General features: G+C 35.8%; 4 protein-coding genes across 5 annotated transcripts; 2 read left to right on the forward strand and 2 right to left on the reverse strand.

Annotated features, from left to right (window-relative positions):
• The first annotated feature begins 903 nt into the window (after window positions 1-903).
• LOC119995595 lies at window positions 904-2,760 on the forward strand. Its single transcript, XM_038842108.1, has one exon. It carries the CDS (start codon window positions 904-906, stop codon window positions 2,758-2,760), a length of 1,857 nt encoding a protein of 618 aa, XP_038698036.1.
• Window positions 2,761-2,844: 84 nt separating this feature from the next.
• On the forward strand, window positions 2,845-3,294 carry LOC119995596. The gene has a single exon (XM_038842109.1). It carries the CDS (start codon window positions 2,845-2,847, stop codon window positions 3,292-3,294), a length of 450 nt encoding a protein of 149 aa, XP_038698037.1.
• An 8,672-nt stretch (window positions 3,295-11,966) lies between these two features.
• On the reverse strand, window positions 11,967-13,029 carry LOC119995095 (HMG-Y-related protein B-like). The gene is made up of 2 exons (XM_038841473.1): window positions 12,831-13,029; window positions 11,967-12,733 (listed from the first exon to the last, which is right to left on the reverse strand). Exons 1-2 carry the CDS (start codon window positions 12,933-12,935, stop codon window positions 12,236-12,238), a joined length of 603 nt encoding a protein of 200 aa, XP_038697401.1. The 5' UTR covers window positions 12,936-13,029; the 3' UTR covers window positions 11,967-12,235.
• A 4,734-nt stretch (window positions 13,030-17,763) lies between these two features.
• Window positions 17,764-21,907, reverse strand: LOC119987498 (putative receptor-like protein kinase At4g00960). 2 transcript variants are annotated; one of them, XM_038832423.1, is made up of 6 exons: window positions 21,631-21,907; window positions 21,391-21,530; window positions 20,767-20,977; window positions 19,332-19,566; window positions 18,893-19,043; window positions 17,764-18,369 (listed from the first exon to the last, which is right to left on the reverse strand). In XM_038832423.1, the coding sequence occupies exons 1-6, from the start codon at window positions 21,695-21,697 to the stop codon at window positions 18,013-18,015; spliced, it is 1,161 nt and encodes a 386-aa protein (XP_038688351.1). In that variant the 5' UTR covers window positions 21,698-21,907; the 3' UTR covers window positions 17,764-18,012. The 2 variants fall into 2 exon arrangements, with proteins under 2 accessions (XP_038688351.1, XP_038688359.1); XM_038832431.1 differs by having other exon boundaries at window positions 21,391-21,552.
• Window positions 21,908-24,371: the final 2,464 nt, after the last annotated feature.

A 24,371-nucleotide genomic window follows, 5' to 3' on the forward strand; every position in this document is an offset into this window, starting at 1 on the left:
AAGCTCTGCAATCTTAGCTTCGTGATCTTCCAGGTCTTCATATGCCTCCTCCAGTTCCTTCCTCAAGGTGTTGACAGCACTCCGAGAGGATGTCATATTATACAAAAAGGAGATTTCTCTTTTCGGTTGATGTATATCTTTCCCGTAGATAGTGCTATATATATAGGAATAATCCTAAGTATTAACTCCACTGTATTTAATGCTTATCAAAAATCGAAACGTCATAATTAACATTAAACATTAAATCTCAACTAATCCCACACGTTTTGAAAAGATAAACATAGAAAATTGGAAAACGTACAACTAATAACCATTAAAGATAAGGGTAATATCACTTTTATCCGGATAATAGTATTTAAAAATATGGCTTATTTTTTATTATATATGTTCGAGTGTTTTAGGATATCTGTTCGAGTGTTTAGGAGACCTGTTCGAGTGTTTTAGGAGATCTGTTCGTGTGTTTAGGATATCTGTTCGAGTGTTTTAGGATAACTGTTCGAGTGTTTATGATATCTGTCCGAGTGTTAATGATATCTGTTCGAGTGTTTTAGGAGATCTGTTCGAGTGTTTAGGATATCTGTTCGAGTGTTTTAGGATAACTGTCCGAGTGTTAATGATATCTGTTCGAGTGTTTTGTTTGATATGTTCGAGTATTTAAGGATATCTGTTCGAGTATTAGATGCCATCTGTTCGAGTGTTTTGTTTGATATGTTCGAGTGTTTGAAGGGATATGTTCGAGTATTTTAGGATATCTGTTCGAGTATTAGATGCCATCTGTTCGAGTGTTTTTTTTGATATGTTCGAGTGTTTGAAGATATCTGTTCGAGTATTCTATTATATATGTTCGAGTTGTTTATGAAGTTTGTTCGAGTTTTCAAGTTCTTGCAATTTTGTTTTTCAGGAATGGGTGTGGTTGACCTTGTTGTTATATACGGTGGAGATTGGGAATTTTCAAGAGGAATTTACAAATTCATTGGTGGTACTGGGAAAGGTTTTGTTGTGAATGAGTCCAATTCCTATGAGGATTTTTTGGAGAAGATATACAAGATTACAGGAATTGATCGAACTTCAAATGAGTTGCTCATGAAATTTGTATATAACACACATTTCCATATGGAACCATTGGTTGTTAGCAATGAAGATGACTTGCAATTCTTCTTACGACAGAAAGATGATGCACGGCGACCTGACGCTTCACGGAAACCGGGTACCCCACTATGTATAACAGTAAGACCAAAAGAACATCAACAGTTTCATTCGCAGGATGCAAGTTATGTTCCAGAAACTCAACCTTTTGTTGGACGTGCAAGAAATCGGATTGATGATTTTCCTAGTTTAAGCCAATTCGAAGAAGATTTTGATGATGTTAGAGATGGCCAGGGTCGAGAAGATAATATTAATGATGAATACGATGATGACATTCCTTTTGTTGGAGGTGCAAGTTATGTTCCAGAAACTCAACCTTTTGTTGTTGATGATGTTGCTGCAACTAATGATCCTAATGCGCAGACGGGTGAGAACATTCAGGTTGGGCAATATAGTGGGAGCAATACTATTGACCTCAACAGCGAATCATCTGATACGTTTGATGTGGGGGTGATTTTTACAAACAAGAAAGAGTTGCATAAGCATCTATCCCTTTATGCTATTAAGAAGAATTTTCAATTCAGGGTGACGAGGTCGACGAAGTCTTTGCTTGTGGTCGAGTGTCTTGCAAGTGGATGCCAATGGCGTATGAGAGGTATAAAGCTAAAAGAAACTGAACTTTTTCTTGTGAAAAAATTCAATGATACTCACACATGTTCGTTGGAATTTGTGAATCATGGGCACAAGCAAGCATCAGGAAGGGTGATTGGTGATTGCATCAGGGCCAGATATGAAGGTGTTGGGCGTGTTTACAGACCAAATGACATAATTCAGGATATTAGAAGAGAATATGACATTAATATTACCTATGATAAGGCATGGAGGGCTAGAGAATGTGCGCTTTATTCTCTTCGTGGTTCACCGGAAGAATCATTTGCTTACTTACCCCATTATTGTGCTGTATTGGAGAATAATAACCCTGGTACAATTACTCATATTGAGTCTGATGATGATAATCGACTCAAGTATTTTTTCATGGCAATTGGTGCAAGCTTACGTGGATTTCATAGTTCAATGCGCCCTGTCATCGTCGTTGATGGCACCCATTTGAAGGGTAAGTATTTGGGTACACTTTTTGTGGCAACTGCTTTGGATGGAAATGAGCAAATTTATCCGGTTGCTTTTGGCATTGGTGATTCTGAGAATAATGCATCTTGGCAATGGTTTTTTGAAAAATTACGGGATGTCATTACAGTTGAAGACTTCTCACGGTTATGTATCATTTCAGACAGAAATCCTAGCATTGATAGGGCAGTTTCACTTGTATTGCCTGGTTCATTTCATGGCACATGTATCGTCCATATCCAACGAAACATGAAGGCGAAAGGGTTCAACGAATCTATCATCCCTATATATCTTAAAGCTGCTAAGGTGTATCGAACATCTGAATTCGAGCATTTAATGAATCAGTTGCGTAATGTCGACGGAGGTAGACCTTATGCTTATTTAGTTGAAGCTGGTTTCCATAGGTGGTCTAGAGCACTGTCTTCTGGTAAGAGATATAGTATCATGACGATGAACATTGCAGAGTGCTTGAATGCTATACTACGAGATGCTCGAAGTTTGCCGATTACAATGCTAGTTGAACAATTGCGTGCCAAATTGCAGGAATAGTTCAGTGCTCGTCGTAATAACGCAGCATGTGTCACGTCTTACCTATGTTGCGAGTGTGACAAGGAAGTTAGAAAGAGAAGCAATATGTCACAGCGACTAAATGTTCAACCGATAAGCCATAGTGAGTACTATGTACGAGATGGTGATCAAGATGGACAGGTTGATCTGCAAAACAAGACCTGTTCATGCCGTGTGTTTGATCTTGACCAACTTCCTTGTGTACACGCATTGGCTGCATGTCGAGTTCGGAACATATCTTTTAATTCCTTGTGTTCTCCGTACTATACGAATGAGGCCCTAATGTTAGCTTACGCTGAAGCTATATACCCAGTAACTATTGAGGATCAACGCAAAGTTAGCGAGAACAACGTATTGCTCCCACCGGCGACTAGACGTCAAGGGGGGAGGTCAAGACAACGAAGGATCCCATCATCTGGTGAAACTATAGCAGTGAGGATATGTTCCCGGTGTCGACAACGAGGTCATAATCGTCAAACATGCAAAGAGCCAATCGCATTGACTCCAACATCATAGATGTAACATGCATTGACTCCAACATCATTAATGTTATGATTTTTGATAAATTCATTAATCAGTTAACTGTATTACTCGAACAGAATCAATGTATTACTCCAACAGTTAAATGTTTTACTCGAATAGCCTGGACAATTACTCGAAATGGGCCATCATTTACTCGAATAGACTCAACAAATACTCGAACATGTGCCACCAATTACTCGAATAGACCCAAGAAATACGCTAAATGGTACACCTATATACTCGAATATACTCAACAAATGCTCGAACAACATTTATTCATTTAATCGAACCAACACAGCAATTACTCGATCATTTAATAGGTTACTCGAACATGTGAATATTATATTACTCGATCAAATAAGAAAAGTACTCGAACAAATATACATTATAGTATATTACTCGATGATAATAGGTAATTACTCGAACAAATGTACCTTGCATTACTCGAACCAATATTTGTATTACACTGAGTTATATACAATTTAATAGGATGAAAATAAATATTTACAAAAGTAAGTTAAAAATGTTGTCCGTATGACTCGATTGCGAATTTCCTCCTGTAAAACATCATGTTTGTCTGATTAATAAGTTGTATTGGCATTCCTGCACTTAATACCTCTATAAATTTTATTGTGAACATCCCACAATCTCCCCTGTAAAACATAAGATAGCATATATGTTACAAAAATATATAAACGTTAACCACCATGAAAAATTTATCTAACACTGGAAACATTTACCCGGTCTCTTGCTGAGGAACAACTTGCAATCTATGAGCAGGCCATGGGGCGACTCCTGCATCAATCCCACCCAAACGAAGGATGTATGGCAACATAGTCCTCAACGGTTTCATATGATTATTACAATCCTCCTTGCTGGTGATTGAAATTTTGGGATCATATACATTGATCCATTTGTTGCCAACTTCAACCTCAATTGCAACCCAATGGATATTTCTCCAGTTCATGGGAAAGTAAATGTAATCTACACCATTCAATGGTATGGACCTTTCAGGGTTTTTTCCAGAAATATAGTGCTCAAAGACTTCATGTTTATCCCATTCTCCAACATTATGAGGATCTTTAGTGAACTCATTAAAGTGGGATTCAACTGATACCTGTAAAATGTACTATATTATTTTTCTCAAATACTCGAACATCCGACTAAACTACTCGAACATGTGAATTAAAATACTCGAACAACTGACTAAAAAACTCGAACATGTATCTTAAAAAACTCGAACATGTGAAATAAAATACTCGAACATATGAAATAAAAATACTCGAACATCCGACTAGAATAGTCGAACATGTGAATTAAAATACTCGAACAACTGACTAAAAAACTCGATCATGTATCTTAAAAAACTCGAACATGTGAAATAAAATACTCGAACATATGAAATAAAAATACTCGAACATCCAACTAAAATACTCGAACATATGAAATAAAATACTCGAACATCCGACTAAAATACTCGAACATGTGAACTAATATACTCGAACATCAAGTTCAACAACTCGAACATCTAACAAACATACTCGAACACACATATAAAATACTTACAGTGAATATAGTGTCCAGCAGCACAACCTTCTTCTTGAATATGGCAGGGTATTGCTTGATCCTCTTCATGAGGAGGTACATTGCGACGTCCATATGCTACAAAATCAAAGATAACTATAAGTAACTATTACGAATAATTTTTTTTTAAAATATGGTTATATATATGTTACCTGGTCTGTCAACCAGTAATCGGGTGTCATTGCGTTGATAAACCAATTTTTGTATAACTTCTTTCCACCAACAACCAAATAAGATGTATCCTCAGCCCTGTTTCTTACCCATGCTTCCAATCCTTGTCTCCAAAGAGTCGAATACGACCTCTTTAAATTGATTGGCCAAGGACCATCAATATTTTGGTTGGTGCTTCTCTCTTGTGATTGACACTCTGTTCGCATTGGATTATATATATTTACACGTCTCGATATGGAACCTCTTTTTCTTCCCCGTGTAAATGTGTACTTGGCTTTTGGAATCTCTTCAACTCCAATTGAACTTTTGTCTGTCATTGGCTGTTCAAACACTTGTTCTGTGAGATCCATCAATCCAGCAACTACGGCTGCATCCTCAACATCATCGGCATGTCTAATAGGGGAAACTGTCTTTCCCTCATTGTCCTCCTCGTCTTTATCCGCATCATGCGTTTCCTCCTGGTCCTCTTTTTTATCCTCATCATGCGTTCCCTCATCATTCTTTTCACCCTCATCATCCTTTCCCTCATCATCCTTTTCACCCTCATCCTTTCCCTCGTCATCCTTTTCACCCTCATCATCCTTTCCCTCGTCATCCTTTCCCTCATCCTCATTCTCATGCTTTTCATCCTGATTTCCATCCTTATCCTCCTTTTTCTCCCAATTTCCTTTTAACACTGCCAGACCTTCGTAAATTGCCTTGGTAGTCTCAAAAAAACCAGTAATGCTTTCAACAATTTCCTTTTTCATGTCCAAAAGTTGACCACCATGCTCTCCCAACTTCTGCTCTATGGCATCGAACTTGGCCTTCAATATCAAATTCCCTCCAGCTTTATGTGCATGTGCATGCTCGATGTGATCATCCCTTCTCTTTGTTCTTTTCTCTTTTCTCATTTTTTCTTCAACATTAACATTGTAATCCCTCCTTCTCTTAGTTCTTCTCTCTTTTCTCTGTTTCTCTTCTTCATCTTCTTTAGACTTATCTCTGCTTCTTTTAATTTCTCTTTTCTTAATTCTCTTCATAACCTCCCTAACATAATCCTTCTCCAGCTCAGCCTCCGTTGGCACTAGAGCATCATGAACCTCAATCTGAGAAGATTAAAACAAAGTGATGAGTGAAATTAGAACACCAAAATACAAATACTCGAACATCAACCTACAACTACTCGAATATGTTACTATAAATACTCAACTATAAAACTACAAATACTCGAACATAAGACTAAAACTACCCGAACAACAAATTTTATTAAACATTTTAACTTCACTAACCTTTATCAGTTCAAATACATCTGACACGATGTCATCTGAAGTAGGGGTTTGATTCCTTGAGTACTTGAGTATTCTGGGGTGTGTTTCACCACATTTGGTGGCATACCTCTGGGCTATAATGGGTACAATTTCATACGCCCAAATCTTCAAATAATCAAAAAAAATATTGGTAAACTATTATTACAATAAATAATAAACAGAACACAAATAGAATGATCTATTTTTTTTTACCTGGAGTACTATTGGCATTCCATAAAGGTTGTATGTCTCCTTTGCCTTACCCTTACTCAAGTATTTTTCAGCCCTTCCAATAATGGCACATGCAAGAGAGGTAGCAGTACGTTCGTAGCAAACGCTTCCCCATGGATATTGGTTGAAGGCATCCAAATCATCCACAAGTTGGAGCCACTTAATATTAATGGCATTTCTTCTCTCTCTAGGCATCAATACAGACTCAACAAAATACACCAAAGCTAACTTCAAAGCATCATGAGCATTATCACATTTATCGAATGCCTCTTCCAGCTCAGCTCTGCTTACATTGGTCCCCTTCCCCTTACCCTTGCCCTTTCCACATTTTTCTTCAAAATAAAGGGATTTTAGCCTATTAACAGATGTATCAACCAGACTTGACACATCGGGCACAGATTCTGTACATAATAGTCCGGTGATAATCGCAAAATCTTCAATACCAAATGTGCACTTCTTTCCACCAATATTGAAATGCAATCTTTCTCCAAAATCACCCTGGGGAGAAACAATTTGACGTAGTAGAAGCTGGTGTATCAGTTGTGAAGAACAACTAATGTCATGTACATCCAGCATCATGCCAAAGCATGATTGCCTAAAAACCTCAAGTTGCTCCTCATTCAACTTCAATTTAATTGAAGTGGTAACAACTGATATGTTTGAAAAGGTGGTTACCCGGGCGGGGAAATGTTGCTCCTCACTTATCAGATAGTCTGCATGGGACAATTAATTAAAACACAAAATTAATAATACTCGAACAGCCAAACTAAAATACTCGAACAATAAATCATATATACTCGAATAGTCAAACTAAAATACTCGAACAGTAAATCATATTTACTCGAACAATCAAACTCAAATACTCGAACAACAAACCATATTTACCCGAACAATCAAACCAATATTTACTCGAACAATCAAACCATATTTACCCGAACAATCAAACCAATATTTACTCGAACAATCAAACCAATATTTACTCGAACAGTCAGTCAAATAAAAATACTCGAACAGTAAACCATATTTACTCGAACAGAACAGCCAAATACTCGAACAGTCAACCATATTTACTCGAACAGAACAGTCAAACCCAAAACCCCAAACAGGATAATCTATTTACCCGAACAGTCAACCCAGAAAACTCGAACAGTAAACCATATTTACTCGAACAGATCATTCAAATCCAAATATATAAACAGGATAATCCATTTACCAGAACAGTCAACCCAGAAAACTCGAACATCAACCAATAAAACTCGAACAGTAAACCATATTTACTCGAACAGAACAGTCAAACCCAAATCCTCAAACAGGATAATCTATTTACCCGAACATCAAATCATAAAACTCGAACACCAACCTATCATACCCAAATCCACTAACAACATACTGGAAACCTAAACCCATAAACGCTAATGAAATATGGAAACCCTATAGCAGGAAAAACTAAAACCCTAAGCACCCACCACTGCTAAAATCAAAAACACAAACCGTGATCACTGCTTACTGGAACAAAACACAAATACAACACTAAATAATACATAACATACCCATGCTGTACCAGGTCGAATGTGGCAGAAATCGTATATGACAGTGTATTCGAGAATGGAGACTATCGGAAATCGTCGAAAAAGAACGTTAAAGAAGAAAGAAGAAGGTGAAGGATGTCGCGGGAAGTGGAGGCCGGCCTTTGAACCAAAACTATGTCGTTCCAATGTGGAATAAGGGTATTTGGGACAATTCCTTTAAAAAAAGTGTTAGATTTCATGTTTTTAAAAAAGTGGGTTAGTTTTCAAAATTTGGTTTAAAAAAGTGTTACTTTTCCGAAAAACCCATCATATTGCAACCATTGATTACGTGAGGCATATTATGTGACACACTTTCCTTCTTCATGAGTCAACTCTTTAATTGGATTAATTATGTTTCCTTGTAAATGCTCCAATGGTAGTCTTTGTATATCATGCCTTCATTTATGGTGTTGAGTAATATCTCCTTCCATATTCCCTTGTGATTGCTTCAACGGTAAGTTTGATAAATCATTCCTTGATTTATGATGTTGAATGATTTGATTTCCAGGATTAGTAGTCTTTCCTTTTATATCACAAACTGATGATCAAAGAAAATATGAATGGAAAAGGTGAATAAAATTCAAAACACACCTGCTGCTATCACTGCTTTTAGATATCAATTCTTGAACCCCTAATTACAAATATCGTGTATTAGAGTTTTTGTGACGTTCATATTCTCTTGGTGCTTAATGAGTTTCAAACTTTCAATTGCTAAATCTCAGTAGATGCCATGCTAGGTTGCAACTTGAAATACAATTGTTGAAATCGCGTGTCTAACTATCTAGGTCGAGTTTGGACCTATCATTCGACTGTTGTTATCTGCTGCAAACGATTAAACAAGGGGAAAACTAAGGATTTAGACTCGGATAGTATGACTGGAATGAGTTGATTAGGATTGGGCTGCTTTAGACTTGGAAGTTGGGCTTAGGCAATAGACAGTTGAGCGGGATAGATTGTGGGGCCTAAAATATTTTGGTTAGGAACCCTTATAATTAACCTGTATACCCTAATAAAAGAAAATTTGGACCACTCGGGGCCCAGCCCCCAGTAGTTCCATACTTGGCTCTTGCCTCTGGCTTCTGCTCCCAGAAAGGGGTCTTCCCTTTGTCTTTTTTTTTGTGAAAAGTCCAGCTGTCCAGGAGAGTGGTGTATTAAATGCTAGAGGTAGGTTTTAATCTTATTTTTGACGATGGAAGAAAATTGTTATAAAGAATTATCGATGTATATGGACTTATCAGTCATTTTAGTTTCTACTGAATAAAAACTAACAATTAATGATTAGATAATATGTGTTACTCTTGCATTTTGGATGCATGGTTATAGTATGCTAGTGTCGTGCGTGTTCATGTTCAGGGTCGTGCTTCCCTAAAATGTGATTAGACGAACATTGAATAACATTATTAATGCTCACATTAATTGTACAAGAGCACAATCGGCCGTTTGATAATCAGCATTATATTCATGTATTTGAGATGCCTCCATTAGAATATACTGTATGTTTTTGTTGCATATTTAAGGAAAAACCAAACGTTTCCCATCAATTCTAGCAAACTCTTCTTTAAACACAGTTGATTTAACACTAAAATCAAAGCTACAACATTAATTAACATGATCAGGTTTGGGAATACAAACTAGTTAATTGAATAAAATGAAATTATTCTTGCGTCTTGGTTTATTTTCTACGACTTTATTTATTATATTACTAAAACAGAACTATAAATTATCTATAAAAAAAAAACACGAACTATAATAATAATAATAATAGTAGGATTACTAGAGCACAAGCTGACAAAAGTGAAGCCAATCGACAGTGGTGGCGGCCGAACGAAACTGGCTTGCCAAAAGTACTGTCCTGAAACTATGAAGACCAGTAAACTAGATCAATGTCCGAAAAACATGAAACAAAAGATGAAGACCAGTAAAATAGATCAATGTCCTGAAAACATGAAGCCAAATATCTGTAAGGTTTTGGTGAGGATTTGATCAACAATGTGGAGTTATTGACTGGTATTGGTGGGACAATTGAGTTGGAGTCAAATGAAAATACAAGGCATTTCATTTGTACAATTAGCATATCAATCGTAGGCCTATATTGGCCAGTAATGTTAGGGAGCCCAACTATTAGTAGTCAAATTCATCCCAAATCTATGTGGCAGGCTAACTCATTTGATGATTGGGCAAAATTAAAAATTAAAAGAACACGGTATGCATTGATTCACGGGTACTCCTTCACAAAAAAATCAATTTCATTTCGTCAATTCCAATTCCGAAACCTAACCAAAGCGTTCAAAAATCCACTGATTAAATCCATTGATTCTGCAAAGTTTTTCAGGCTTCATATGTGCTGAAGATTAAGTTCAAAACTATAAGTTCATTTTTAAAATTGAGTTCAAAACTATAAGTTTTGTGAAAATACTTATTTTTTTCATCTTTTATTACAATATATTTATACACATTTTAAAATTGAGTTCAAAACTATGAGTTCATTTTTACCACAATAATTTTTTTTCCTTCAAAAAAAAAAATTCATCAATTTTTTATGCATACAACAGACCCTCCAAATGTAGAGGATTACTATAGCCATCAATTGTTGGTACTGGTTTGGGCTTTCATCCCACAAAATAGAATAGAAAACCTATTTACAAGAGCTGGCGGAGATACTATGTAAAAAACAGTAGTAGTAGGTAGCTCATATAGTGGTAGTACATGGGAACCCAAGTCATTTAAACAAAATTTTAAAACGTTTTAACTCTCAAAATACATGTTAAATTTTAAAAAATAAATTACATATTCGGAATCAACGCATAAAACTTTTTCTAACAAGATCCATTGTCGATGAGTTTTATTAGGTAAATCTTAATTCCATTGTTTTTTTCAATGAAATATCGGGTAAATCTCAATTCCATTGTTTTTTTCAATGGAATTTCAAAACACAATGGATTCAAAACTAAAACAATGAATTCTATATTATGCTTTAAAAAATAATGAAATCTATATTAAAACAATAAATTTTTGACAATGAATTCTGGGAGAGAAGAGTGGAATAAACTTACTAGACTCCCATGAGCTGCCAAATTGATGAGCTATATGTCATTTTCTTATAAAAAGAGATCAACATATCGACGGACATTGAGAGTTTGACACACAAGCAAAGTCCTAACATGCAACATACAAGAAATTCCTATCATACAAAAAGCGAAGAGATTCCATGATGCCTCCGTTGGTTTACATCTTTTAAATTCATCGACTTTCCACGATGAGATTATTACAAATTTACCATACAAAAGGGAAAACTATTTCTAATTTACTTTCTCCCGTGATGAATTATTCTCAAATGCATACCAATTTTACGTACTCGAAATCCAATGATTGTAATAAAACACAACAAAAATAAACCACACATATGCTACAGGACCCACTACATCTATAATTACGTAAAATTAATGCGCATAATTGATACATATGTGAACCGTGATTACATAAATTAGTGACAATACCATGTGAGCGTATATGTGCCACAGATAACCCAATAGAGAAATAAAAAAAAGATTCTTGTTACCTTTGCTCCCGACGCCCCACAAGACAGCAGGGACTGTTCAAATCCCGCACAAATGCTTTTGAAATTCAAATTCAAATAATACCCCCTCATCGTATTTTTTGAATTTTCTATAAAAAGAATTAAAAAATACAAGAAAAAAGTCCCTGAAAAGCCAGAAACAACGTATCATACGCCCTTCATAAAGTCAGATCTGAAGCTTCCCAATTTATAATTTATTTTTTTCACGCGTTAAAGGAAAGCAATACATTTTAAAAAAAGAAAGTAATAAAGTAAAAGAAAGAGGAAAAAATGCGCTTAGAATCAAAGAGGCTTAAAAAAGCCTAAACAGCCGGTGATTAACGTGATGAACAATTTACAAACAATTACAGTCACAACTAACACTAATTAAATCTATCCGACAATACACCACTCATCAGATTAATTAAATAAAGCTACAAACACTAATTTAGTAGATAAATAACAACAACTAAAAGACCTAATTACCCCTCCTCTCTCTCTCTCTGGTTTCTCTTCACACAATTTGGACTCAACAGTCAACCCCCCACTGGTTCCACGGCCGGCTTCACCTTCGGCGGCCTACCTCTACCTCTTGGAGCAGCGCCAGTGGAAGGAGCAGAAGCCGGAGCTGAAGCCGCCGTCTTGGCCCTCTTTGGAGGTCGTCCACGAGGCCTCCCAGTACCAGACGAAGACGACTTGGGCTTAGCAGGCGGAGCAGGCGCAAAAGGGTCCTTGGGCTTCGGAGGACGGCCGCGAGGTCTAGCTGGCGGTAGCTCAGCTCGAGGCGGAAGAGGCTCTTTGGGCTTGGGTGGGCGCCCACGGCCACGTTTTGGTGGCGCGTTGGGGTCAGGTTTCATGTAGTTGTTCTTGACCATTGCGAGCTGACCAATCTGCTTCATCTTGTTGAGGTGGTGCGAGAGGAGCGTCGAGTGAGACGCAGGGAGATCCGCGTACGTCTCCTCGATCTGCTTCGAGATTGCTGATTTGCTGGAGCCGTTAGGGTCGTTCAACGCCTCGATCGCCGCCATTATCAACTAAAACAAAAACCAAATCAAAATTAGGGGAAAAAAACAAATTTCTGTTAAGGATAGATTAAGAGAATCAGACTATAATGGAAGAGAATTTTAGTACCTCTGGATACTGAGGAAGAATGGAAGGCTGTTGTTGTTCTTGTGGTTGTGGCGGCGGAGGAGAGGGAAATGGAAGTTGAGGGTTCGTGGGTTCTTGGATTTCCATGACAAATGATGAATTTTCCCGGAAAAATGAAGGAAATGGAACTGTTGGGAGGTAGGAGACGAAGAGAAGGATTTAAAGGGATGGTTCAGTGAAGAGGATTGAGAAGGGATCAAACGGTTAGGGTGAAGATCGGACGGTGTTATTAGAATGTGAGTGCAATCACACGGATCGATGACCTGGACATGAAGTTGGTGAGGAATGTCATTTTTCCCTCTTTTGGTATTGAATTTACAATGTTGCCCCTAAATTTTGAATTCCTCTCTGGAAACACTGCTAGTAGGACGCCGTTTGCCCATGAGTATTTTTGGCACGTCACCAAATTCATGTGGGCTTGAGCGTATCTGATTGGGTTTGGATTTATCAGGATTCAGCATTCAAGTGCGTAAAAGTGGGGCCCTTTACCGGAACTTTGTCCCAGAGAGAGGGCGGCGTTATACTGTATCGCTAGACCAGGAGATATCTTGTCTTAATCCGTGAAAAACCAATAGCAGACGACCTTCTTGTTAACTTTGGTTTTTTTTCTTGATGCTGGCCAATAAAATATGTTGATACAATAGTATAAATTTACTGAATTAATTTTTGTATAATAAAAATGAGGCCAGATATTAATTTTTGTGTAAAAATATGAGTATGAGTGCTGTGAGACCCACTTGAGAGCAAAGACATGGGCATTACATTTGCTATGCCCATATAACGCTCCAACAAAAATGAGCAAGTTAATTTGATCAAGTGGAATTTCTTTTTTTACTTGGGCCATTAGAATGGACCAAAAAAACTCCTTGGGCCATCAAATACCAATCATTGCAAGTGCTCTTAGTGTGGCTTTGGTAATCTTCTGATTGGTTAAAATCGACCAACCAAAATAAAAAATATAATAATTTTTATATATTTATTTTGTATATATATTATATAATGATGTTAGTAAGGTAATTTAGTATTTAGTTTACTACTTAGCCGACAGACTTTTGAGAATTGAGACTTATATTTCTTATATTAACATATTTTGGTAATAGGCATATTTAATATTACATATATATATATATATAGATACTTCTACAATCTAGACCATTGATAATTTGGATCAATGGTCCACATTTTAGCTCTAAACCTAAAAGGTTGCAAGTTACAACTTAGTTTCTCTCACTCGCTCTCAATCTCTCGAATACTCCAATACTGCAATATGAATTTCACTCTCTCAGTTTTAGACTCTCACTGTCGGCTGCCCCTCATCGGTTCACCGGCCACTGTCGTCTCTCAACCTCGACAACTTTGCCTCAAGCCCTGAACGTCTGCGACTCTACTCTCAATATCTCTCTCGGTTGTACTCGCAACCTTGCAGCGACAGTTCGTCACTCCTTTGGAATCGAAACTCTGCTTCATATTTGACTATATGATGCGTGAATCTTGATGCTTCACCCTTTTTGATTTTTGGGTTTAGGGACTCTTCTTTGGGTGAATGCGTCTTTGGGTTATCATTGATTCATTTCTAAACTGATTTAGCCATTTAGGAATTATTTATTGTTTAGGTTGAGCATGTGATTTAAATTTTAAACAGTTTTGAACTAAAGTATGTATGAGTGCACAGCAAGGGTAACAAATGCTGTGAAGGATGTTAGGTCATCTCCACGAAGATTGAAGGGTTTTAAATTATGTGATGAGAACGAAAAGTTGTCCTACAAATATAATTTGTTTCTAGATGTACCTACAAGATAGATTATATCTATGAAATGTTAGAGAAGGCTGAAAAATACCAAAAAGCAGTTTAAAAATTAGAGGAGGAAGATCTTAGCTTTTACGAGCAATAGCTTTTGAGAATAATCTTGGGGATGGGGAAGGATGATTCTTTTTGGAGTGCCTATAGCCAATGATAAGGATAAAGTGAGGTTGTTTGTAAAGCTTATGTAATTTTTCCATGATGCAATTGTGCGATTTTTAGGCTCAAATGTTGTCACAGTAAATAGTTTTGTTATGGAATTGTTGACAATTCAAGATGAAATTGAGACCGAATTTGATTACGTCTAGTCTAGTCTACTTATTGCTCAAGTGCTTTGCAATTTACAAGTTTGCAAGTTGCAGGTTAATACTGAATTTGGGAATCCTATTATTGACATGACACTTTATAGGATTGCAAGTCCCTTGCTTAAGTGCTTTGCACTTTACAACCTCTAATTGATGCTGGCTTTTTAGTTTTCTCTTTATAGTTTGCAGTGCTTGAATTTGTTACTTTTGATACTTTTGATTTTTGAATTTGATAGAATGATTTGGACAAAAGGTTGAAAAGACACATTTTTGTAAAGGCCCCGCCCAAAATTGACCAAACCGACCATAACTGAATGGTCGGGTTATGATCGAAGTTTTCAAAGAACAATTGGTTCGTTGTTTTAAGAAACTGAAAAAAAAAATCAAAATTTTGCCCTAGGGGTGAATGTTGTCAAAAATTGACCAATACCGACCGTGGACAACCCTAATAAATTTCCTTAATATTTCATTTACTATGATATATATATATATATATATCATAGTAAAATATGGACCACATTTTAAAGGTGTGGATAGTGAAATGACATGTAGGATCTACTTTTTGAAGAACTACATGTTCCAAATCAAAGGTGAAATATTGGTCCACTCACACCCACATAAGAGAATTCATATATATATAGTGGAATTCTTCTATGAAGTTTTAACGTGAGGTCCTGACTTTTAAGATTCACTTTTAGGTTCAAATTTTTTTTTATATTTTGAAAAAAATATATATATTTATACTTTGATTAGTTTTACGAACTCAAAGATATATTTTTTGTTTGAAACAAAAAATCAAATGCAACCTAAAAGGTGTATGAAATATCTTTTGTTTTATATCCAATGATCTAGAATTATCATACACATTTCATGTTGAATTTGAATTTTGTTTCGAACAAAAAATATATCGTTGGGTTCGTAAAACTGATCAAAATATAAATATATTTTTTCTTAATTTTAACAAAAATGTTTTGAACTCTAAGAATTAAAACCTTATATATACATACATACATACATACACACACACTTCCTTTAACTTTGTGATGTTTCATATTGCACTTTTTATCTTTAAACTGATCGCTCACCCGCGCTTCGTGGGTTTTTTATTTTACAGCCAGAAGAAACAATTCTTGAAAAATCTGAAATATAGTTTATTTTATCGGTTTTGCTTTGTAAATGGCAATATGATTTTAACGAAAAAAATTAGAATGACCTTATAAAGTTCAATTAATGGTTCCTAAGGTTTTTACAGTACCACGGTAAGAACAAATGAAAGAGAGAATTTCGGATGAACCAAATTAAGCATGGAAGAAGAGTCATGTTCCATACCGAAATCTGGCTTACTGCTACAAAAATATGGTGCCCAGTATACAAACAAAGGGTAGAAAAACATGGTGGCCTAACTATTAGGAGCAAAGCCACCTTAATCACCCACAATAGTGGCATCTTGTCCTACTACTTTTATTACATCCTGAAAGAACATACAAGAAAGCACATCATGATTAATGTCACATTAATATTATCCTTTATATAAAAATTGATACGGTAAATGAGAAAATAAATTAACTAATAACGTATTAATCATATGACGGCAGATCCAAAAATTCCAAAAATTTTAGCAATTGGGGCACATGTTATGGCTTTTTTTGCGTCTCACATACTTCACCTTTTTTCCTTTAAGAGTCTTACAGTGGCTTTTTCTAGGTTTTTGGAACGCTGTTAAGCAGTGTTATAAAAACCGGACCGCCCCGGTTGATCCAATCGGAATTCCGGTGACCCCGCCACCAAATCCACTTGTCCACAACTTTTGTTGATTATTCAGATGAAGAAGGTATGTTACTGCAAGAAGAGATCAAGAAATGAATAATGGAGAAGAAATCTGACATCATTCAAGTAGGAAATCTCGACCATATTATGGTGCCCATTGAATTCCTTGACTTGTCATTCCTAACTGGTTTAGGATGATCAAGAATCTTTTGGTCTCTTTGATAATTGTAGTTGAGAGTTCAAGAAGATATTTGGTCGAATACATGCTTTTTTGCATCAGCATCATTGATGTTATTCCTGACAAGTATTTTTTTACTACTAGAACTCTTTAAAACTCGAGGTTGGGTTTTTTTCAACAAGGGGAGGTTGATGAAGTGCGACCAGAATGCTCTTCCTAGATAAGGCGCTGGAGGAAGACTAGGGTTTTTTTGGAATTTCGTTTATTTCCTTTTATTTGTTTAGTGTTTCTTTTTTATTTAATTAGGGTTTCGTTTTGGTTCTACCATTTAAGACGTAAACTTTCACTAGAGAGGGGGCTTTTGTTGAATTAAGTTAAAACCATAGATTGAAGTCTGTATATCCTCAACAATTTCTTCCAGTATTACGTTATTTAATTACATTGAATTTCGTTATTATATTGTCTAGTTACATTGATTTTCGTTATTACGTTATCTAGTTACATTAATTTTCATTATTACGTTGTCTAATTACATTGACTTTCGTTATTACTTTGTCTAATTACATGTTATGACTGATTATAGCTAAATTTGTTAGGGATACGCAACGCTCCCTTAGAACTAAGAGACCAACATCAACCATAAAATTCTTTAGCCTAAATTTTCGTTATATGAGTTTTATTTACAATTTACAATAAATTCTCTATTTATATTCACTGTTTATAGATATATAAAACAAACTTATACATGTGTGTGAAGGTTGTCTTTGTCTTTTGAGGCTCTTTGGGTTCAGACCTTTTGTTAGTTGGTGTTTAATAAAATGCAGCTCTCCCTTTCAAAAAAATAAAATAAGTAACCAACTGACAACCTTACAAACATAATTTGAGTTTGATTCTTATCTAATCTCGAACACCCAATACCATTGCATTTGTACATTATTTCACTGAGGATAGCCCAAGTGTTACAACTGTGGATCCTGCCACTTCTATGACTGAAAGAATTCCTCTATATTGAAAACAAAACAAAAAAAAAAACCTTTTTGATTATCATTTACAAGCTAATAAAATGACAGAATAATAGATGCCTAGCTATATATCTGATACAAAAAAGAATAACTAACTTGGCATGGGGCGCTTTCCATGTGGATCAAATCCAGAGCCTGTTTGGACTGAAGTGCTTGCACTGGTGGTAGTACTTAAGCTTGAACCAAATGTACCAGAGTCAGATGCACCAGAAAATCTTCTGTATCGAGAACCGGGTGTTCCAGGCATCATTGGTTCAACTAGATTGCCAGGCTTCTTTGACAGCATAACCACTACCCGTTTCATTTCCAGGCGTAACTTTGGATCACCTTGTGTGCATAGCAACCCTATATGAATGCACATTGCTACTTGCTCTGTATCAACCGATGATGATGCTAATGTTGAGTCCATAATCTCCAGGCTCCTCCCTTCCTTGAAGAGTTTATATGCCTGCAGCAGATACAATGCATATTTTTAGAAAAAGGTTGCAAAGGGTCTTTAAGGCTTTCCTTCTTGTTAAGTAAGTCGTGTGTGAGACTCAAACTAGGGTACCACCAAGTCGAGTATATGCCTTAATCACCTCAGCCAAGGAATTGTTGGCCAAAGGGTTATTAGACAACATTAATTAGCATGATTTTTCTCCCTAGTAAAGAAGTTACAGATCGCAACGAGCTAGCAGCAGCCAGTGGGCATTTCTACAGCCCGCAGTCATAACACATAACCAAGTCTACTTCAATCATTACTTACAAGAATCTAGCCATTCAAAATTAAGCACCAGTTCTGATTCCAATCACCGATTGTCCATTTTTTCATTTTCTCAATCACAAAGAAAATGTTAACTATAATCAAATTTGTTTGATAATCTTATCAGGAGTTCTTAACAGGCCTATCAACTATATATTTGACTAAGGCCCTAGACAACCATCTCACATAATTGACCGAAAAAATTTTGAAGCTTAAAACATGATGTTACCCAATCAAGAAGATTATGTGCATCAACATTGTGATTAAAAGTCGAATTCCTCTGGCCACTGATAAGCTCCAACAGCAGCACACCAAAGCTATATACATCGGCCTTCACCGATAGTTGTCCCTGCATGACATACTCTGGAGCCATATAACCCCTGTTTCCAATAATGAAGTTAGTTTGATATTAGCAACTTATCAACTTAGTTAATGAATATTTACTATCTAACAAAATAAAAGACTGATAATGGCTGGAACAGAGTAAGCAGGCCTTGACAATAACTTCAGGTTCACAACATTGAACCAGGTTGATAATTAGAACTTAGGAGCCAATGAATTATTTGGGATGGGGTTAAACCAAGAAACAACGGCCCGAACCTACCCAACCTATGATCATATCTATGCAAAAAGTAAAAAAACATATGTTAGTATACTTGATAACATACTTGGTACCAGCTACGCGAGTGTTTACATGCGTCTGATCTTCAGTGAAGAGACGAGCCATGCCAAAATCAGCAATCTTGGGAACCCACCGTTCATCCAATAAAATATTGCTCGCCTTGATGTCCCGATGGATAATGCAGTTGTGTGAGTCCTCGTGAAGGTAAAGCAATCCCCGTGCAACACCGTTGATTATGTCAAATCTTCGCTTCCAGTCAAGCTCTGCTCGTCTATTGGACTCTGTATCGACATCATCACAATAACTGTCACTAACAAGACCGCAAAACAAAGTAATACACACGACAATTTAAGCCAATAAAATTATTACAATCTATAGTCCTATCTTGTTATATTATATTAGTATCTCAAGTCTTAACAAATTTAACTAGTGGCTAAAGCTGCCAAATTTATACAATAATCGGTCAAAGGAAGTGAACAACATATAAAATTCTTATCTTCAAGATATAGTGATTCAAATGACCACAGTCAAAATCTATGAACAGTCTGTGTCAATAGCTGTCAAGCAAGAAGACAGAAACATGTTTTAGATTATAAGAAAAGGATGAACTTATAATTTATTTAAGCCATAAGTCCCTGATTTTGGTACAACCAATGATGGGGGATAAGAGTTAGTTGTACCAGAAAAGCTGATTTCTAAAGCCATAAATGAAAACAGAGGAAAAAGTCACATAAAAGAAGGAAAATAGGAAAAAGTGTTTAAATTTAGCTCCCTTTTCTTTTGGTAGTTTGGAGGTCGTTTATAGAATAAATCATCATCCGAGCCTTTATCCCAAGAGTTTGGGGTCGGCACTGTTTATAGAATACACAGGCCCAACATATAAGAAGCTTGTGTTGCATATGATGGACATCTTAAATTAAATCATTGCCCAATCTGACCACAAACACTAATCAAAGATCAAATGAAACAGGAAAAAAAAGGAACTGGAACATTTATTCAAGTTGTGACAGTACCACAAGCCATAAAGGAAAGAAAACAGTATCTTTGTTTGCTGATGATAAAAAATAACATATTTATAAAAGAAAATGTAGGAAGTCTGATTTTGATAAGTACTACTGGGTGCTTCTTTGTTTGCAGATGATAAGTAAATCTTCGAACACTACCTCATGTTTATTCTTGATTAGTTACTGAACAAAGCAATCAAAAAGAATGACAGAGTAATTTCAAACGTCATAGAAAATTTGAATATCGAACTAGTGAAGTAATAAAAATTGAGAGTTGATGTTCAAAAAACTTACTTGTACATCTAGATTAATATAGGTCGAAAACTAAGAGATGAAAAGCTTTTTTCAGTATAATGTTCCAACCTCAAAAGTTAAAATTTTAGAGATGACAACAACTCGAGAGTTCATGATTAAGAAGACAGGTAATATGGAAAATTAAAGAGCATATAGTGTAACAAGGTTGGTCTAGAAACTTACTGAAAAGGATCTTGTCAAGGCTTTCATTAATCACATATTCATAAACCAGTAACTTCTCAGTGCCATGTGCACAATATCCTAACAAATTCACAACATTCCGGTGTTGTACTTTTGTCAATAACTTGGCCTCATTCAAGAACTCTTTCCTCCCCTGCCTTGAACTATGTGACAGCTTCTTCACAGCAATCTCTCTCCCGTCATCCAACTTCCCCTATTTAAAACATCAGACAGAAAATGGAGGGTTCAAGTTTAGGAAGGAGTCACAACATCCAATAGATTCATTAGGTAACCAAGAGACCTGAGGAATCACTAAATATGCATACATGAACGTATATTGTTCAGCTTCTTATAGCAAACTAGAAAATTTACATTTTGGTTTACCCTACACATCAAGAGTCTGCCAATAATGAGAAAATCTACAATAATCAATGCATCCCTGAGATGTTCATTCAATACTTGATAGGGAACTCCTAACATTTTAAGAGACCAACATAGAATACTTGATAACCAAAACTAAACAAGCTGAGCAGGATATTTAAGATTTCAAAATACTTTGCCCTAATTTTTTTCCCCCCATTTTCTTAGCAAAGAAACAGTACCAACCCAACTTCATCCAGATCTTACCTTGTAAACAGGTCCAAAGCCACCTTCACCAAGTTTGTGTGTTGGGTGGAAATTTTTAGTGGCAGAAACTAAGGTATCAAAAGTAAAAAACTTCTGCTCCTGTGCAGCAATCCTCTCCAAGTTCTCCTCATTCTGTCCCTCTGAATCAACCAGAACCATCCACTAAATACTCGCATCACATAATCATCATCCATGTAAAGAAACAAAACAAATAAAAAAAAACGGGTCACTTGGTTTTACCTCGATTAGAGCCAAACTTGCTGAATGTCTTGATTAAATTATTCAGAAAATTGTTGGGCTTGGTCATATCTGCCGTAAAATAATCGACCAAAACAAGGTCATGAAGAAAGAGAGAAGCAGAAAAATCCAAAATTTGTGAAAGTGGGGTATGAAACTCAGTGCTCCTTTTCTGCAAGATCGAGTTTTTGGGATCTGAGAACTCTTGAAAGCTAGAAAACTAGAGGGAGAAACCGAGGAGGAAGAAAGGTCAAGGTCGAACTTGTTGACCAAGAAAGATTTTTCAATTAAAAAGGGGGCAATATTTCATCGGTTCGTTACTTCGTTAGTTTTACAAGCGAATAGTCAAAAAAAAAAAAAAACCAAATTATTGCAGAACAATCACCAGGGCCGGGATTCTCAAGGTGCCTGTTTTAGCTTTATTTTATCAAAAATCAAATACTATAAAAATTAAGCATTAAGCCATTAACTGTCAATTCATATTTTACTTTAATTAAAGACTTTAATTTAGTCAGAAACTTGCGTTAAATACTACCCACTTGCTGCCTTTCTGAAAATAATATGCTATTTAAGATTAAGATGATGGATTTAAGCATTGACTGTCAATTCATATTTTACTCAATTAAAGACTTTAGTTTTGCATTCTTCGCAGCTGAAAATGTCTATATTGATCTTCAATTGATGAATCAAAGTTTTGTACGTCACCTAATTAACACTACATGCCGGAAGTCACGACTCAGCTATAAATTTTTGATAGCAAACTCCACTGTAAATCCATTAGGACATGCTATAGTTTTTTCCTTTTTTTTAGAAAAATCATGAATCATGATTGTATTTTGATCGATATTTACGAGTCAAAAAATATACCATGAAATTTGTAATCCCAATCAAAACACAGTCATGAATTTAATGTAGCAGGCCATCCCTACATGCCCAAGGGGTCATTGTCAATTAAGCACATATTGACCAAGCATTTGGTGTAATAATTTATAGATATCCCACAAATCAGAGTTTTTGTAGACTTGACTGTTTCTCATTCGCAGCAATAACAAGGGGAAAGGAAAGTCCTTTAATATTCAAACATTGAAAAAGTGTAAATTTGTCGTTGTCTTAAACGTTTGGGGAGAATGGAGACTAATAGGTTTATCTTATGCAACATTTCTACATATCCCAGGAACACTCTACAATTTTAAAACGGCCTTTCACATTTATATGTAGACAAATTAAGAAAAACACTTCTGTCATGCCAAGAGGAGGAATTAACTTCTTTTTTTTTCTTATAAATCATATTTCTTACAATTTTTATTATTTAGAGTGGGAGGATTCTCGAATGTGGGGCCCTCAATCATTGTGGAATGTCCGGCTTGAGTAGTAGCTATTACTCGAACGGCAAATCCGTCACCACAATCCTAACCAAAATGTACGAGGGAACCGCACTGGGCTGCATGTTTTCTAAAAAATATACTTCTATAAATTCAAAAAATATAAAACATGCTCAAACCATACAATGCAGATAACAGTTTCATACTCATACAAAGAGGCCCATACCATACCATAAAGCCTAATCTTCTTTTGTGCGTGCATGGGCAAGGCTCTGTTTGACAGTTCGATAGTTCATAATTGTATTCGTGTCTTCGTCAGTTCGATAGTTTATCTCAAGACTTTCAACTCTCAGTAAACCTAAATGTGTAGTGCTGTCAATTTTGTTTTTTGTATTAAATTGATAGATTATGGACTTATGACTTATCAGTCTTATCTTATGGCTTATAGGTATCAGGTTAATGATTATGGGTTATGGGGTTAATGGTTATGACCATATGGATTGTTGTGCATATTTTATCGGAAGCACTACACATTCATAAAATAAATATCCATAAACTTACATAACAATGTGGCATGACAGGTAGACTATCCAACATGACAATTTCAAATTTTTTTAAAAAAATCAAAAAAGGTCATTAGACCGCGAGAAACCAAAACGGAAAAGAGAAAACCCTAGCTCAAAAAGAAAACCTCCCATCTACAATTTCCAAAAGAAATATGCATCTCTCTTCCGCTCCAATTTTCGAAACTGGTGATGCCTTCGAACGACAGTGCAGAGATCGAAATTGGTTTAAATCCTCTAAAATCAGGTTTTTCTTGTGATTGAGCTTCCATTTACTGCAACTTTATCGACGATTTTAAAATTGGGTTTTGTGTTTGGGTGACAACAAATCCGAACAAAAGAAGTAAGTGTTCCTTCTGCAAAGTATTTGTTAATGATTTCATTAATTGTCTGTAAGATAATGTAATTAAAAAAACTTTTCATACATGCTTTTACCCAAATCTATCTCGTCTGGGCAATTTTCTTGGAAAATTTTGGATTCAGAAAGAAGTTGGCGAATGTTGCTCGGCTTGGCAAAAATAAGTGAGTATTTTTCTATACAATCGGTAGAAACTGATTTGGTGGGATATGGAAGCAGATGTTTGATACACTGTGATATATTTAAATACGTTGTGACATAATTAACTACACTATGCTATAATTAATATATTTGACTAACAATGCAAACTTTCATTCGTTTGGTGTTTGCAGCATAGTGGTTTGGTCGGGTGATAATATCCTCATGTCGCGTGACATAGTTTCTCTTGTGAATTGCGGCATGGTGTCAAGCAATGTAAGCATTCATTAAACTAATTAACTTGGGGATTTTAGTACATTATATAATATTGTGTATATCATTTATGGTTATTTTTATTTGCGT

Source organism: Tripterygium wilfordii, chromosome 3 (genome assembly GCF_013401445.1).
Source record: "Tripterygium wilfordii isolate XIE 37 chromosome 3, ASM1340144v1, whole genome shotgun sequence".
NCBI classification, from domain to species: Eukaryota; Viridiplantae; Streptophyta; class Magnoliopsida; order Celastrales; family Celastraceae; genus Tripterygium; species Tripterygium wilfordii.